General features: G+C 49.0%; 1 protein-coding gene and 1 long non-coding RNA gene across 2 annotated transcripts in view; one reads left to right on the top strand and one right to left on the bottom strand.

The window, feature by feature from the left end:
* The window catches only part of LOC140132349 (uncharacterized), a 49,660-nt gene extending 42,740 nt beyond the window's left edge, over nucleotides 1-6,920 (top strand). The window contains exon 2 of the long non-coding RNA XR_011855595.1: nucleotides 4,866-6,920. This is a non-coding gene — a long non-coding RNA (uncharacterized lncRNA). The remainder of the gene's footprint in view (nucleotides 1-4,865) is intronic.
* ZC3H3 (zinc finger CCCH-type containing 3) overlaps nucleotides 1-18,538 on the bottom strand; it is a 105,814-nt gene that overhangs the window by 17,931 nt on the left and 69,345 nt on the right. Inside the window, exons 5-9 of the mRNA XM_072151001.1 lie at nucleotides 17,798-17,955; nucleotides 9,827-9,905; nucleotides 7,914-8,069; nucleotides 5,526-5,595; nucleotides 2,837-2,968 (exon numbers count right to left, since the gene is read on the bottom strand). Of these exons, the coding sequence (XP_072007102.1) occupies nucleotides 2,837-2,968; nucleotides 5,526-5,595; nucleotides 7,914-8,069; nucleotides 9,827-9,905; nucleotides 17,798-17,955 (595 nt within the window). The remainder of the gene's footprint in view (nucleotides 1-2,836; nucleotides 2,969-5,525; nucleotides 5,596-7,913; nucleotides 8,070-9,826; nucleotides 9,906-17,797; nucleotides 17,956-18,538) is intronic.

Here is an 18,538-nt window from a genome sequence, read left to right on the forward strand (position 1 = left end):
CTACCATAGGGGGGGGGGTGGAGGTGTAATAAGGAGGATGCCCCTACCATAGGGGGTTGGAGGAGTAATATGGAGGATGTCCCTACCATAGAGGGGGGGGGGGGGTGGAGGTGTAATAAGGAGGATGCCCCTACCATAGGGGGGTGGAGGTGTAATAAGGAGGATGCCCCTACCATAGGGGGGTGGAGGTGTAATAAGGAGGATGCCCCTACCATAGGGGGGTGGAGGTGTAATAAGGAGGATGCCCCACCATAGGGGGGTGGAGGTGTAATAAGGAGGATGCCCCTACCATAGGGGGGGGGGGGTGGAGGTGTAATAAGGAGGATGCCCCTACCATAGGGGGGTGGAGGAGTAATATGGAGGATGTCCCTACCATAGAGGGGTGGAGGTGTAATAAGGAGGATGCCCCAACCATAGTGGGGTGGAGGAGTAATAAGGAGGATGCCCCTACCATAGTGGGGTGGAGGAGTAATAAGGAGGATGCCCCTACCATAGTGGGGTGGAGGAGTAATAAGGAGGATGCCCCTACCATAGGGGGGTGGAGGAGTAATATGGAGGATGCCCCTACCATAGAGGGGTGGAGGTGTAATAAGGAGGATGCCCCTACCATAGGGGGGGGGTGGAGGTGTAATAAGGAGGATGCCCCTCCCATAGGGGGGTGGTGGAGGTGTAATAAGGAGGATGCCCCCACCATAGAGGGGTGGAGGTGTAATAAGGAGGATGCCCCAACCATAGGGGGGAGGAGGATGCCCCTGTGCAGGCCACGTTGCGGCTGATGCCCCTGTGCAGGCCACGTTGCGGCTGATGCCCCTGTGCAGGCCACGTTGCGGCTGATGCCCCTGTGCAGGCCACGTTGCGGCTGATGCCCCTGTGCAGGCCACGTTGCGGCTGATGCCCCTGTGCAGGCCACGTTGCGGCTGATGCCCCTGTGCAGGCCACGTTGCGGCTGATGCCCCTGTGCAGGTCACGTTGCGGCTGATGCCCCTGTGCAGGTCACGTTGCGGCTGATGCCCCTGTGCAGGTCACGTTGCGGCTGATGCCCCTGTGCAGGCCACGTTGCGGCTGATGCCCCTGTGCAGGACACGTTGCGGCTGATGCCCCTGTGCAGGACACGTTGCGGCTGATGCCCCTGTGCAGGACACGTTGCGGCTGATGCCCCTGTGCAGGACACGTTGCGGCTGATGCCCCTGTGCAGGACACGTTGCGGCCGGTGCCCCTGTGCAGGACACGTTGCGGCTGATGCCCCTGTGCAGGACACGTTGCGGCCGGTGCCTCTCCTGCCCTGGATGCGGCTCCTTACATTGGGGCTAATGATCAGCCCCCGGAGCAGTGCCCAGGGGTAAAGCCTTGATAAATTATTCACACCCCGGGGTTGGGGGCCGCACGTTTCTAACAAGCCGCTGTTTTATGAAGCAAGGTTGACATTTTTGCTGGATTCTCCCGGATCTGGCCGTCCCCCCGGGGTCCACTTCAGGAGCGGCGAGAAGATCTACAGCGCGGAGGCGAAACGAAACAAACAAACAAGAGGCGCAAACCTGCGCACTCAGCACTTTCCTCCATTATTTGGGAGAATAGGGTTAACCCCTTCCCGGCCCCGGCCTTGGGTAGAGCGGCGGTGGCATCCGTCCTAGTCAGCAGTCTCATCGCACACAATTACGGCGCTCGATCCATCATCCTGACCGCAACGCTTTTCTGACACTCCGAAAAGAGACGCGCTAAGCAGTTTCGCTAATAGCATAAATATTCTAAATATCTCTTTTATATTTTCATTTAAATTGGAATATTTTAGGAGTAATTGCGTGTGCGGAGAGCGGCGGCGCCTGCCGCAGGCCGGGGGAGGGGTCGCCATTGTCTTACCTCTTCATCCGGAGATGACCCAAGCCTGGGGGACATCCCATCAAACATTTCAGCTGCTGGGAAAGCTGGGTGACAAGAAGCCCGAGTGCCAACACCATATATCACCCAGCTTTCCCGAGTCCTGAATGGTAAATCAACATAATCATTTATAGGAATGTTATCATAGGATTTTTTTCTCTAGTTGCATCTAGAGCTGCTGCCGCCTGAGCTGTGACTGGAGTATAAATTCCCTTCTCCTTAATAATCTTCCTTTCAGGTTGTGATTATTGTGCGGCAGGAATGGGGTTGGATTTGGTGCAGCTCCCCCCCGTCCCTCTGATTCGCCCATGTAACTGTCTGTCATCACCGAGTCTCTATTCATGAACTAGGAGGCTCAGGATGAACAGTTTACTCTGACTGTGTGTGCGACGTCCTGCGGAGGTTACAGTCTGCAGCCGTAGCATTTTGGGGACAGCGTGTAATCGGCGGCTTTGATTTTTCCGGTATCCAATGGAACTCCGCTGGCAGCTCCTGATGGATCGCTCCTCCCCCAATTACCTCATTCAATGTCTAATAAAAGGGGAACCCCGACTCTCCTCACCAGGGGCCCCACTCTGGTCACATTGTTATCCCCTGAGCTTTAGGCAGCGCATAACAATTAAACTTGGATCAGCCCTTTAGAAACGCTTTCTTGAGACTCCCCATGCTAATATTTCTTGCCTTTCAGTTCCTCTGCTTGCTTTCAGTGAATGGGAAACAGTGCTTTTACTTTTAACTTCTCACAGCTGGGTTTTTGTTGCAATTGTATCCAGACTAGAGAATCCTCTGTGAGAGTCCAGATGGTTACAATGTATCACTCAGGAACAGGGGACAAATAGTAGATGATGTGTTTGAGCTTATAGAAGTATTGTCTAGGCCGATACACTGCAACAAACCCCCAGCTGTGCATGTAAGTCTATTGGAAGTCACAGGGGCCTCATCACACACTGACATCTCTCACCTTTGCCCCCATGGGGCAGTATCCCTTAAGGAAGTCCGGGCAGACCTCGGCTTTCCTGGAGACGTAGACGTGGCTGTACGGGCAGTCGTTATTGTGGCAGATTCCCTTCAGGAAGTAGGAGCACACCGGCATCTGCGGAGAGAGGAGGAGACGTGAGGTCAGTGCGGGGTGTGAACGCACCCCTAGACCTTATCCAGACTGTGTAATCATTTACTGCACCACTAGAGGGAGCTCAGGACAAGCCTGTGGTCACCCTGTCTGCAGCGCTCTCCCGAGCTCCCCCTAGTGGTGGCTACGTAATGTTATCACATATCTATGTCTTTGCAGGGACTTTGGAACTTTGTATCAGAAAAACAAAGTAATAAAGAAATATTAAGACAAAATATCATCCTCATAGTATTAAAGGGGAATCCCCCCTACAAGTGTCACTCATCTCCGCACACTCGAGCTCGGGGTTTGGGTTATATTCACACTGCATCACTAATGCAAATCCGCTGACAAAAAGAACAATATTTCACTGCGTCACGCCACCTTAATCCGTGTAACCACATAATCCGTGATTTCAGGGAGGTCACAGGCCGCCCCCCTCATATCTTTTGCAATATTTACACCCTGCGGCAATGAGGGCCGTAAACGGCGGCTCCTGAATATTAAAGGGATTACGACGTCTTAAAGAGCCTCCTTGTGGTGATCAGGGATCATCTAATAAACTCATAAAGCCGGATGATGGGCTGATCATCCGGGGACATCATTCTCCGGGGCCGTAAACCTGACAGCTTCGCCAGTGTCACCTTGTACACGGAGGAGAAGACGCTCTGTACCTCCAGTGCTGGGAGCAGGAACAGAGCAACATTGTAACCAATCCTTCCGCTTCTCACCACATTCTTCATTATTTTCTCCCAAAATTTCTAGATCCATAAAGTGACTCTCCCAATCACTAAGAAATCCAATATTTCATGGCCACTGCTGCAGCTCCAGGGTGTGCCGTAACCCAGCTTTTCCATAGTCCTGCAGGGGCTTTTCCATAATCTCTGTAACCCATCTTACTGTACACATAGTATACATAATGCTCCTGTGGCCACACAGCTTTCCTATAGTTATGAGAGGCAAGCATTCTGTAGGATGTGCCATAACCCACCTTTTTTAGAGTCCTGAGAGGCAAGCATACTTATAATGCATGATAAAGCTATGATGTGACTGCACCCAAAAGGTTCGGCTATTGGCAGGAAACCTCCTATTATTAAAACATAACCTTCAAGAGTAACCCCATAATCCCTGTAACCTATTCCACTATGCACATACTACATATACTGCTCCTCTGGCCACCCAGCTTTCCTATAGCCCTGAGAAATCGATGTGTGCAAAAATATGAAGGACGATGCCTCTTTTTCCTATGTGTGCCCCAATCTTTCCATGTTGCCCCCATTTCTTCCCACGTTGCCCCCCATCATTGTACATGAAGGCCAGAAGCTACAATTCTCATGTAAATCTTACTGGATGAAGGAATAGAACTCTTTTTCCTTTGATGGCACCCAGCTTTCCCAGCAGCAGAGCGACCATATCACTCTCATATATAAATACATATAAAAACTAATGGAACGAACAAAGTAAAGGGGACACAGAAAGTGCCGAATTATCGGGAACCTTCCGTAGCCCCGGAACAATGATCCGGAGGATTTTCCCTCTCTCTCTGCTCGGAGATATTGGCTTCCTCTGGATAAGCGGATTACAGGGAGATGAGACGGGATGGAGGTGGAGATGTATGCGCCAGGCATTGGCGGCGGCGCTGATAAGGAGGCGGCCGGGGATGAGGCCTCGGTGCCAGCGAATAAATCAGCCCTTAACATATGGAGTATGAGATATACCTCGCAATTACATGGGAAGAGGGAGATTGCCATGAGTTATGTCACACATTAGGGAGCCGGGAGAGTACATAGGCTTTGCAGGCGGCCGGCTAATGAACCCGAAAGTCGACGAGCCTTTCCAAATTGCTCACCGCAGACTTCTCTGTTTTGCTTATTTTTATTAGGGAGAAAAATGCTGAATCGTTAGAAGTTCCTCAAGAGGAAAAGCTGTTGTAACAGCAGCGCGAGAGGTGGAGGCGGCGAGGGAGACGCGGCTCGCCCCGGAGAACGCAAGACATCCGCACACAGCCACGCACCGCGCCAAACCCCAGACACCGCCATACTACAGGACAAATAATAGCGCAATCTGGGGTCAGCCCGAAGGACCCCGCCATTATATCACATTACTATAGCACACTGCACCCCTGCCCCCAGGGGGAGATTAACACGAGGGGTCATGATCAAAGCCTGAGACTAGACGTAATGAGGAATCCAGACTAAACCCAAGACTAATCCTAATGAGGAATCCAGACCCAACACCTATCCCGATGAAGGACCAAGACTAAAGCTAATTTATAACATAGAACTGGGACTAATCCTAATGAAGAACCCAGACTAAACCTGATTTATAACATAAACCCAACACCTATCCCGATGAAGGACCAAGAACTGAAAATGATCCCAATAATGAACCCAGACTAAACCCGATTTATAACAAACACTAATTCTGATAAGGAACCTAGAACGGAAACAGATCCCAATGAAGAACCCAGACTACACCGGATTTATAACATGGGGCAGGTTGTGTGGGGTCCTCGGCTGCCGCTGGGTTGGGAATCACTGACCTTGTCCTTGGATACTTGGTGGGAGAAGGGGCAGGTCCCATCCGTCTTCTTACACGTTCCTCTGAGAAACCTACAGGAGAAGTGTCAAGTAGAGATGAATGAGCAGCAAGGATCTACCAGATCACAGCAAGGATCCACTGGACCCGTCAGACTGGTACCACAGTAAGGGACTAAAGGAACTGTCAGATTACAAAGACAATAATAATCCCCAAGATTACCATCACAGCACAGACTGGAACTGCCAAAATACCATCATGGTACAGATTCCTTAGATCTACCAGATCTCTATCACAATATAGGCAACATGAATCTGGCCGATAACCATCACAGCAAGGATCCGCCAGATTACTATGGCACTACAGGTCCACTGGATCCACCAGATTACCATCATAGATCTATCATCTACACCAGATTACCAGCATAGATCTATCATCTACACCAGATTACCAGCATAGATCTATAATCTACACCAGATTACCAGCATAGATCTATTATCTACACCAGATTACCAGCTCAGATCTATAATCTACACCAGATTACCAGCTCAGATCTATAATCTACACCAGATTACCAGCTCAGATCTATAATCTACACCAGATTACCAGCATAGATCTATCATCTACACCAGATTACCAGCATAGATCTATCATCTACACCAGATTACCAGCATAGATCTATCATCTACACCAGATTACCAGCATAGATCTATCATCTACACCAGATTACCAGCATAGATCTATCATCTACACCAGATTACCAGCATAGATCTATCATCTACACCAGATTACCAGCATAGAGCTATCATCTACACCAGATTACCAGCATAGAGCTATCATCTACACCAGATTACCAGCATAGATCTATCATCTACACCAGATTACCAGCATAGATCTATCATCTACACCAGATTACCAGCATAGATCTATCATCTACACCAGATTACCAGCATAGATCTATCATCTACACCAGATTACCAGCATAGATCTATCATCTACACCAGATTACCAGCATAGATCTATCATCTACACCAGATTACCAGCATAGAGCTATTATCTACACCAGATTACCAGCATAGAGCTATCATCTACACCAGATTACCAGCTCAGATCTATAATCTACACCAGATTACCAGCTCAGATCTATCATCAACACCAGATTAGTAGCATAGATCTATCAACTCCCATCAGATTAGCAGCACAGCTCTTGTGATATTATCCACCCACTTCACCAGTTTACCAGAATGTATACATCAGCAAACAGATTATATCATAGATTACAGATCTTCTGCCTCACCAGTACACAGAACTATGTTTTGTATACAATGAGATCCACCGAATTCCAGCACAAAGACTGCAGATCCTTTGGATACACCAGATTAAAGGCACATTAATGATTCACCAGATTACTATGATTTATTATCAATTACAATATGGATCCAGAAAACAGTGTCACAAAAAACTCCCACAGATTACCAGCATCCACCAAACGGATTTCTAACATGAAAATCTAGATTCCATATTACCAGCACAAAGACCACAGACCCACCGGCGCACAGCGCCGCCAGATTACCAGCACACAGCTCCCCGAGATTACCAGCACACAGCTCCCCGAGATTACCGGCGCACAGCTCCCCGAGATTACCGGCACAAAGACCACAGACCCACCAGATTACCAGCACAAAGACCACAGACCCACCAGATTACCAGCACAAAGACCACAGACCCACCAGATTACCAGCACAAAGACCACAGACCCACCAGATTACCAGCACAAAGACCACAGACCCACCATATTACCAGCACAAAGACCACAGACCCACCAGATTACCAGCACAAAGACCACAGACCCACCGGCGCACAGCTCCCCGAGATTAGCGGCGCGCAGACCCCCGAGATTAGCGGCGCGCAGACCCCCGAGATTAGCGGCGCGCAGACCCCCGAGATTAGCGGCGCGCAGACCCCCGAGATTAGCGGCGCGCAGACCCCCGAGATTAGCGGCGCACAGACCCCCGAGATTAGCGGCGCACAGACCCGCCAGATTAACGGCGCACAGACCCGCCAGATTAACGGCGCACAGACCCGCCAGATTACCGGCGCACAGACCCGCCAGATTACCGGCGCACAGACCCGCCAGATTAGCGGCGCGCAGACCCGCCAGATTAGCGGCGCGCAGACCCGCCAGATTACCGGCACATAGAGCACAGATCCCCCAGATTACCAGCATATGAAGCACAGATTACACATACAATGAACAGTTCACTATGTCAGATGATACATCCATTGCATCTTTATGGAAGGAGGGTCCTCAGAGGGTTAAGCTTGAACCTCTTTACAGACAGAAGACGCCGTGTTGGACCGGTACCATGCAGGGACCATGAGCGAGACTCACCGCGTGCACACCGCCACCTTCTCCGGGTCGTGGATGTAGGGGCACTTCTGGCCGCGGTTGCACTTCCCGAACCTGTTGTAGTACATGCAGTATTCCTTCTTCTCCTTCTTCTGCTGGGCCTGGCGGATGATGGCGAGGCTGCGCTGGATGGCACGACTGCGGAGAGGAGGGCAGAGGTCATCACACGGGGTCAAAGCAAGCTCTAACCCCAACAGCACTGCTTGCTGACACTGTATGGAATCACATCTCAGAGACCGAGACAGAGACTTCTACAATGTCATAGTCCAGGTCTGCGAATGGAGGAACCTCCAGCCTCTAGATGTACAGAGAAGAATGGAGGAACCTCCAGCCTCTAGATGTACAGAGAAGAATGGAGGAACCTCCAGCCTCTAGATGTACAGAGAAGAATGGGGGAACCTCCAGCCTCTAGATGTACAGAGAAGAATGGGGGAACCTCCAGCCTCTAGATGTACAGAGAAGAATGGGGAACCTCCAGCCTCTAGATGTACAGAGAAGAATGGGGGAACCTCCAGCCTCTAGATGTACAGAGAAGAATGGGGGAACCTCCAGCCTCTAGATGTACAGAGAAGAATGGGGGAACCTCCAGCCTCTAGATGTACAGAGAAGAATGGGGGAACCTCCAGCCTCCAGATGTACAGAGAAGAATGGGGGAACCTCCAGCCTCTAGATGTACAGAGAAGAATGGGGGAACCTCCAGCCTCTAGATGTACAGAGAAGAATGGGGGAACCTCCAGCCTCTAGATGTACAAAGAAGAATGGGGGGAACCTCCAGCCTCTAGATGTACAGAGAAGAATGGGGGAACCTCCAGCCTCTAGATGTACAAAGAAGAATGGAGGAACCTCCAGCCTCTAGATGTACAGAGAAGAATGGGGGAACCTCCAGCCTCTAGATGTACAAAGAAGAATGGGGGGAACTCCAGCCTCTAGATGTACAGAGAAGAATGGAGGAACCTCCAGCCTCTAGATGTACAGAGAAGAATGGGGGAACCTCCAGCCTCTAGATGTACAGAGAAGAATGGGGGAACCTCCAGCCTCTAGATGTACAGAGAAGAATGGAGGAACCTCCAGCCTCTAGATGTACAGAGAAGAATGGAGGAACCTCCAGCCTCTAGATGTACAGAGAAGAATGGAGGAACCTCTAGCCTCTAGATGTACAAAGAAGAATGGAGGAACCTCCAGCCTCTAGATGTACAAAGAAGAATGGAGGAACCTCCAGCCTCTAGATGTACAAAGAAGAATGGGGGGAACTCCAGCCTCTAGATGTACAGAGAAGAATGGAGGAACCTCCAGCCTCTAGATGTACAGAGAAGAATGGGGGAACCTCCAGCCTCTAGATGTACAGAGAAGAATGGGGGAACCTCCAGCCTCTAGATGTACAGAGAAGAATGGGGGAACCTCCAGCCTCTAGATGTACAGAGAAGAATGGAGGAACCTCCAGCCTCTAGATGTACAGAGAAGAATGGGGGAACCTCCAGCCTCTAGATGTACAGAGAAGAATGGGGGAACCTCCAGCCTCTAGATGTACAAAGAAGAATGGAGGAACCTCCAGCCTCTAGATGTACAGAGAAGAATGGAGGAACCTCCAGCCTCTAGATGTACAGAGAAGAATGGGGGAACCTCCAGCCTCTAGATGTACAGAGAAGAATGGGGGAACCTCCAGCCTCTAGATGTACAGAGAAGAATGGGGGAACCTCCAGCCTCTAGATGTACAGAGAAGAATGGGGGAACCTCCAGCCTCTAGATGTACAGAGAAGAATGGGGGAACCTCCAGCCTTTAGATGAGGAAACGTTTGAGGGGCTATTACAATCCACTGTAGACACAATATATAGTATAAATACAATACACGTAGGATACATTATACATAACACTCTATGCTCCGGGTAATACTCACCTTGCAATGTATCGGCTGGGGGTGGCTGAGCGGCTCGGGTACACGGAGCCAGGACTGGTGCTGCTCGAGTCCAGTTTGCCTAAAATAATAAACAGGAGAAGGTTCAGACAAAGAACATAAAGTATCAAATCACAAACATCCATAACCAGAGGGATCAGAATCCGACAGACACACCGAGAGAATCACAGGTCCAACACAGAACCAGAACTGAGCGACCAACAGAACCAAATCCTCTCCATACATCTCCTGATATATATCACATGTAATCTCCAGTCCTCACCCTCTCCTCTCCATACATCTCTCCTAATCTCCTGATATCCTCTCACATACACAATGAGCTGTCACTTGTGTGACGGCCTCTTATTCTCTCTGGATACAATGTATGTGTCCCCCTGTATATATGTACATCGCCGCCTTCTTCATACTGATCTATAAGTACATAAGATTACAGGACGTGCCCATCGCGGTCCTCGTATCACCAGCACATCCACACATGAGGTCCGTACTATGAGGACACATAGTAACAATACTGATGCTGCAGCCAATCAGGTCGCTGCTCCTAGGAATGTCGGGTTGGAGGGGGATCCCTGCACCAGTTTATGTGGAACTTTTAAAGATTTACTTCAGGGATTAAACCATCTATTTCTCAAGAGAGTGAATCCTAGGAACCCCCATCACTGGCTGATCGCCAAATTCTGTATAAAGAACAGGGGGCGCTAGTAATAACAATGAAATGGGGAGCCCACAGGCGAGGCGAACAGGATTATAACAGTAGCTAACACTACCCACCCCTACTATGAAGTATAGGGGACCCCATCACAGGGGCCACACGTGGGGTACAGCACACACTATAATACAGGAGAGACCTCAGAGCCGCCATCGAGGCGGCGCAGGACACGGGCAGTGGAGGGTTAAACTGACAAACAGATCGTAAAACAAAGAGGAGAAAACACGCTGGAAGTTGTGTAAGATTCCTGTAAAAGCGACAAGCGTGCATGTCGCCAGGTGCCGGGGGGTGTCGCAGTCACTCATCTGCCAGGCTGACGTCTCGCAGAGTGACTGACTCACATTTGATAGTGTTGTCCGAGGCGTCTCGTCTTGTAGGAGCTGTCACCTGCCCGGCTGAGGATGGCGATGCCCCATCTGTTGTGGTATCCAGGAAGATGATGGCGCGCAGCGAGCGCGAGACACGTCACCTGTCTGCCTGTCACATAATGTCACCGGCAACAGGAGACGGCTCTGCCACCGCGCCGACATCTGCCTGTACACAAGCCTGCCAAACATGGAGGCAGCGCGCGAGAGAGGGCGAGAGGCAGCGCGCGCGAGAGAGGGCGAGAGGCAGCGCGCGCGAGAGAGGGCGAGAGGCAGCGCGCGCGAGAGAGGGCGAGAGGCAGCGCGCGCGAGAGAGGGCGAGAGGCAGCGCGCGCGAGAGAGGGCGAGAGGCAGCGCGCGCGAGAGAGGGCGAGAGGCAGCGCGCGCGAGAGAGGGCGAGAGGCAGCGCGCGCGAGAGAGGGCGAGAGGCAGCGCGCGCGAGAGAGGGCGAGAGGCAGCGCGCGCGAGAGAGGGCGAGAGGCAGCGCGCGCGAGAGAGGGCGAGAGGCAGCGCGCGCGAGAGAGGGCGAGAGGCAGCGCGCGCGAGAGAGGGCGAGAGGCAGCGCGCGCGAGAGAGGGCGAGAGGCAGCGCGCGCGAGAGAGGGCGAGAGGCAGCGCGCGCGAGAGAGGGCGAGAGGCAGCGCGCGCGAGAGAGGGCGAGAGGCAGCGCGCGCGAGAGAGGGCGAGAGGCAGCGCGCGCGAGAGAGGGCGAGAGGCAGCGCGCGCGAGAGAGGGCGAGAGGCAGCGCGCGCGAGAGAGGGCGAGAGGCAGCGCGCGCGAGAGAGGGCGAGAGGCAGCGCGCGCGAGAGAGGGCGAGAGGCAGCGCGCGCGAGAGAGGGCGAGAGGCAGCGCGCGCGAGAGAGGGCGAGAGGCGGCGCGCGCGAGAGAGGGCGAGAGGCGGCGCGCGCGAGAGAGGGCGAGAGGCGGCGCGCGCGAGAGAGGGCGAGAGGCGGCGCGCGCGAGAGAGGGCGAGAGGCGGCGCGCGCGAGAGAGGGCGAGAGGCGGCGCGCGCGAGAGAGGGCGAGAGGCGGCGCGCGCGAGAGAGGGCGAGAGGCGGCGCGCGCGAGAGAGGGCGAGAGGCGGCGCGCGCGAGAGAGGGCGAGAGGCGGCGCGCGCGAGAGAGGGCGAGAGGCGGCGCGCGCGAGAGAGGGCGAGAGGCGGCGCGCGCGAGAGAGGGCGAGAGGCGGCGCGCGCGAGAGAGGGCGAGAGGCGGCGCGCGCGAGAGAGGGCGAGAGGCGGCGCGCGAGAGGCGGCGCGCGAGAGAGAGGGCGAGAGGCGGCGCGCGAGAGAGAGGGCGAGAGGCGGCGCGCGAGAGAGAGGGCGAGAGGCGGCGCGCGAGAGAGAGGGCGAGAGGCGGCGCGCGAGAGAGAGGGCGAGAGGCGGCGCGCGAGAGAGAGGGCGAGAGGCGGCGCGCGAGAGAGAGGGCGAGAGGCGGCGCGCGAGAGAGAGGGCGAGAGGCGGCGCGCGAGAGAGAGGGCGAGAGGCGGCGCGCGAGAGAGAGGGCGAGAGGCGGCGCGCGAGAGAGAGGGCGAGAGGCGGCGCGCGAGAGAGAGGGCGAGAGGCGGCGCGCGAGAGAGAGGGCGAGAGGCGGCGCGCGAGAGAGAGGGCGAGAGGCGGCGCGCGAGAGAGAGGGCGAGAGGCGGCGCGCGAGAGAGAGGGCGAGAGGCGGCGCGCGAGAGAGAGGGCGAGAGGCGGCGCGCGAGAGAGAGGGCGAGAGGCGGCGCGCGAGAGAGAGGGCGAGAGGCGGCGCGCGCGAGAGAGGGCGAGAGGCGGCGCGCGCGAGAGAGGGCGAGAGGCGGCGCGCGCGAGAGAGGGCGAGAGGCGGCGCGCGCGAGAGAGGGCGAGAGGCGGCGCGCGAGAGAGAGGGCGAGAGGCGGCGCGCGAGAGAGAGGGCGAGAGGCGGCGCGCGAGAGAGAGGGCGAGAGGCGGCGCGCGAGAGAGAGGGCGAGAGGCGGCGCGCGAGAGAGAGGGCGAGAGGCAGAGAGAAAGTGTCATACAGTGTCTGACAACCAGGAGCCTAGACACAAACAGTATTGTAGTAGTTATATTCTTGTACATAGGGGGCAGTATTATAGTAGTTATATTCTTGTACATAGGGGGCAGTATTATAGTAGTTATATTCTTGTACATAGGGGGCAGTATTATAGTAGTTATATTCTTGTACATAGGGGGCAGTATTATAGTAGTTATATTCTTGTACATAGGGGGCAGTATTATAGTAGTTATATTCCTGTACATAGGGGGCAGTATTATAGTAGTTATATTCCTGTACATAGGGGGCAGTATTATAGTAGTTATATTCCTGTACATAGGGGGCAGTATTATAGTAGTTATATTCTTGTACGTAGGAGGCAGTATTATAGTAGTTATATTCCTGTACATAGGGGGCAGTATTATAGTAGTTATATTCTTGTACATAGGGGGCAGTATTATAGTAGTTATATTCTTGTACATAGGGGGCAGTATTATAGTAGTTATATTCCTGTACATAGGGGGCAGTATTATAGTAGTTATATTCCTGTACATAGGGGGCAGTATTATAGTAGTTATATTCCTGTACATAGGGGGCAGTATTATAGTAGTTATATTCTTGTACATAGGGGGCAGTATTATAGTAGTTATATTCCTGTACATAGGGGGCAGTATTATAGTAGTTATATTCCTGTGCACAGGGGGCAGTATTATAGTAGTTATATTCTTGTACATAGGGGGCAGTATTATAGTAGTTATATTCCTGTACATAGGGGGCAGTATTATAGTAGTTATATTCCTGTACATAGGGGGCAGTAATATAGTAGTTATATTCCTGTGCACAGGGGGCAGTATTATAGTAGTTATATTCTTGTACATAGGGGGCAGTATTATAGTAGTTATATTCCTGTACATAGGGGGCAGTATTATAGTAGTTATATTCCTGTGCACAGGGGGCAGTATTATAGTAGTTATATTCCTGTACATAGGGGGCAGTATTATAGTAGTTATATTCCTGTGCACAGGGGGCAGTATTATAGTAGTTATATTCTTGTACATAGGGGGCAGTATTATAGTAGTTATATTCCTGTACATAGGGGCAGTATTATAGTAGTTATATTCCTGTACATAGGGGGCAGTATTATAGTAGTTATATTCTTGTACATAAGGGGCAGTATTATAGTAGTTATATTCTTGTACATAGGGGGCAGTATTATAGTAGTTATATTCCTGTACATAGGGGGCAGTATTATAGTAGTTATATTCTTGTACATAAGGGGCAGTATTATAGTAGTTATATTCTTGTACATAAGGGGCAGTATTATAGTAGTTATATTCTTGTACATAGGGGGCAGTATTATAGTAGTTATATTCTTGTACATAGGGGGTAGTATTATAGTAGTTATATTCTTGTACATAGGGGGCAGTATTATAGTAGTTATATTCTTGTACATAGGGGGCAGTATTATAGTAGTTATATTCCTGTACATAGGGGGCAGTATTATAGTAGTTATTTTCCTGTACATAGGGGGCAGTATTATAGTAGTTATTTTCCTGTACATAGGGGGCAGTATTATAGTAGTTATATTCCTGTACATAGGAGGCAGTATTATAGTAGTTATATTCCTGTACATAGGGGGCAGTATTATAGTAGTTATATTCTTGTACATAGGGGGCAGTATTATAGTAGTTATATTCTTGTACATAGGAGGCAGTATTATAGTAGTTATATTCTTGTACATAGGAGGCAGTATTATAGTAGTTATATTCCTGTACATAGGGGGCAGTATTATAGTAGTTATATTCTTGTACATAGGGGTAGTATTATAGTAGTTATATTCTTGTACATAGGGGGCAGTATTATAGTAGTTATATTCTTGTACATAGGGGGCAGTATTATAGTAGTTATATTCTTGTACATAGGGGGCAGTATTATAGTAGTTATATTCCTGTACATAGGGGGCAGTATTATAGTAGTTATATTCCTGTACATAGGGGGCAGTATTATAGTAGTTATATTCTTGTACATAGGGGTAGTATTATAGTAGTTATATTCTTGTACATAGGGGGCAGTATTATAGTAGTTATATTCTTGTACATAGGGGCAGTATTATAGTAGTTATATTCCTGTACATAGGGGGCAGTATTATAGTAGTTATATTCCTGTACATAGGGGGCAGTATTATAGTAGTTATATTCCTGTACATAGGGGGCAGTATTATAGTAGTTATATTCTTGTACATAGGGGGCAGTATTATAGTAGTTATATTCCTGTACATAGGGGGCAGTATTATAGTAGTTATATTCCTGTACATAGGGGGCAGTATTATAGTAGTTATATTCCTGTACATAGGGGGCAGTATTATAGTAGTTATATTCCTGTACATAGGGGGCAGTATTATAGGAGTTATATTCTTGTACATAGGGGGCAGTATTATAGTAGTTATATTCCTGTACATAGGGGGCAGTATTATAGTAGTTATATTCCTGTACATAGGGGGCAGTATTATAGTAGTTATATTCCTGTACATAGGGGGCAGTATTATAGGAGTTATATTCTTGTACATAGGGGGCAGTATTATAGTAGTTATATTCCTGTACATAGGGGGCAGTATTATAGTAGTTATATTCCTGTACATAGGGGGCAGTATTATAGTAGTTATATTCCTGTACATAGGGGGCAGTATTATAGTAGTTATATTCTTGTACATAGGGGCAGTATTATAGTAGTTATATTCCTGTACATAGGGGGCAGTATTATAGTAGTTATATTCTTGTACATAGGGGGCAGTATTATAGTAGTTATATTCCTGTACATAGGGGGCAGTATTATAGTAGTTATATTCCTGTACATAGGGGGCAGTATTATAGTAGTTATATTCTTGTACATAGGGAGCAGTATTATAGTAGTTATATTCTTGTACATAAGGAGCAGTATTATAGTAGTTATATTCTTGTACATAGGGGGCAGTATTATAGTAGTTATATTCTTGTACATAGGGGGCAGTATTATAGTAGTTATATTCCTGTACATAGGGGGCAGTATTATAGTAGTTATATTCTTGTACATAGGAGCAGTATTATAGTAGTTATATTCCTGTACATAGGGGGCAGTATTATAGTAGTTATATTCCTGTGCACAGGGGGCAGTATTATAGTAGTTATATTCCTGTACATAGGGAGCAGTATTATAGTAGTTATATTCCTGTACATACGGGGCAGTATTATAGTAGTTATATTCCTGTACATAGGGGGCAGTATTATAGTAGTTATATTCCTGTACATAGGGGGCAGTATTATAGTAGTTATATCCCTGTACATAGGGGGCAGTATTATAGTAGCTATATTCTTGTACATAGGGGGCAGTATTATAGTAGTTATATTCCTGTACATAGGGGACAGTATTATAGTAGTTATATTCTTGTACATAGGGGGCAGTATTATAGTAGTTATATTCCTGTACATAGGGGGAAGGATTATAGTAGTTATATTCTTGTACATAGGGGGCAGTATTATAGTAGTTATATTCTTGTACACAGGGGGCAGTATTATAGTAGTTATATTCCTGTACATAGGGAGCAGTATTATAGTAGTTATATTCCTGTACATAGGGGGCAGTATTATAGTAGTTATATTCCTGTACATAGGGGGCAGTATTATAGTAGTTATATTCCTGTACATAGGGGGCAGTATTATAGTAGTTATATTCCTGTACATAGGGGGCAGTATTATAGTAGTTATATTCTTGTACATAGGGGGCAGTATTATAGTAGTTATATTCCTGTACATAGGGGGCAGTATTATAGTAGTTATATTCCTGTACATAGGGGGAAGGATTATAGTAGTTATATTCTTGTACATAGGGGGCAGTATTATAGTAGTTATATTCTTGTACATAGGGGGCAGTATTATAGTAGTTATATTCCTGTACATAGGGGCAGTATTATAGTAGTTATATCCCTGTACATAGGGGGCAGTATTATAGTAGTTATAGTCTTGTACATAGGGGGCAGTATTATAGTAGTTATATTCTTGTACATAGGGGGCAGTATTATAGTAGTTATATTCCTGTACATAGGGGCAGTATTATAGTAGTTATATTCCTGTACATAGGGGGCAGTATTATAGTAGTTATATTCCTGTACATAGGGGCAGTATTATAGTAGTTATATTCTTGTACATAGGGGGCAGTATTATAGTAGTTATATTCCTGTACATAGGGGCAGTATTATAGTAGTTATATCCCTGTACATAGGGGGCAGTATTATAGTAGTTATAGTCTTGTACATAGGGGGCAGTATTATAGTAGTTATATTCTTGTACATAGGGGGCAGTATTATAGTAGTTATATTCTTGTACATAGGGGGCAGTATTATAGTAGTTATATTCCTGTACATAGGGGCAGTATTATAGTAGTTATATCCCTGTACATAGGGGGCAGTATTATAGTAGTTATAGTCTTGTACATAGGGGGCAGTATTATAGTAGTTATATTCTTGTACATAGGGGGCAGTATTATAGTAGTTATATTCTTGTACATAGGGGGCAGTATTATAGTAGTTATATTCTTGTACATAGGGGGCAGGATTATAGTAGTTATATTCCTGTACATAGGGGGCAGTATTATAGTAGTTATATTCTTGTACATAGGGGGCAGTATTATAGTAGTTATATTCTTGTACATAGGGGGCAGTATTATAGTAGTTATATTCTTGTACATAGGGGGCAGTATTATAGTAGTTATATTCCTGTATATAGGGGGCAGTATTATAGTAGTTATATTCTTGTACATAGGGGGCAGTATTATAGTAGTTATATTCCTGTACATAGGGGGCAGTATTATAGTAGTTATACTCCTGTACATAGGGGGCAGTATTATGGCGGTTATTAGAATGGAGCAGTGTCTCACCGGTCTTTGGGGTGGTCTTGCTGCCACTCCCGGGGCTCCATGCTTTGGAGAGCTTGTTAGCGGAGACTCTGTACATGGCTCCTCCGATAACGCACAGACCTCGGCTCCTCCATCGTTGTTGATTCTGATTTTGCCTCAATCGGTTTAATAACAGGAGCCTGAGGAAAGAAACATTTATGGATATGAAGTCAGTAGGTGGATGAGGATAATACAGAGACAGGTGACAGTGGATGAGTGCTCTGTAGCTCCCCATATAATGATGTGTGACACATGTAGGACCCCTGGAAGCTGTAGTGTTGTGGACCCCCCATCGGCGGCCGCTGTTATAGCACAGCAGTGTTCTGTCACTATAGCGTCTGCGGCTGCACATTACTGTGAGATGAGAAGTGAAGGTAGAAATTACTGGTGTGATGAGTGGGGGCCACGGCCCGGGGGACACATCTGCCCTCGCGCACTTGTCCTATCATTGGCGCCGCGCTCTGTGACCGCTGCTCCGGCGGGAGAATTTCATTACACGCGGAGAATAGGAAGGGGATTAAGCGCTGGTAATGAGGGAGTCAGACACGAGAGCGGGGTCCCCCGCAGCCCCCGCTAATAGGAGCCATGAACCCGACTTTCAAACTCATTTCTAAATCCATTTGAAATACGGCAGCAAATTATCCGTCTGTGCGGCGCGAGAGCCTGCAGCCAATTCACGCCAAGTGAAAGTGACAGCGGTGGAATTTATCGCCATAACCTTGA

The sequence above is a fragment of the Engystomops pustulosus genome, chromosome 5 (genome assembly GCF_040894005.1).
Source record: "Engystomops pustulosus chromosome 5, aEngPut4.maternal, whole genome shotgun sequence".
Lineage (NCBI taxonomy): Eukaryota > Metazoa > Chordata > Amphibia > Anura > Leptodactylidae > Engystomops > Engystomops pustulosus.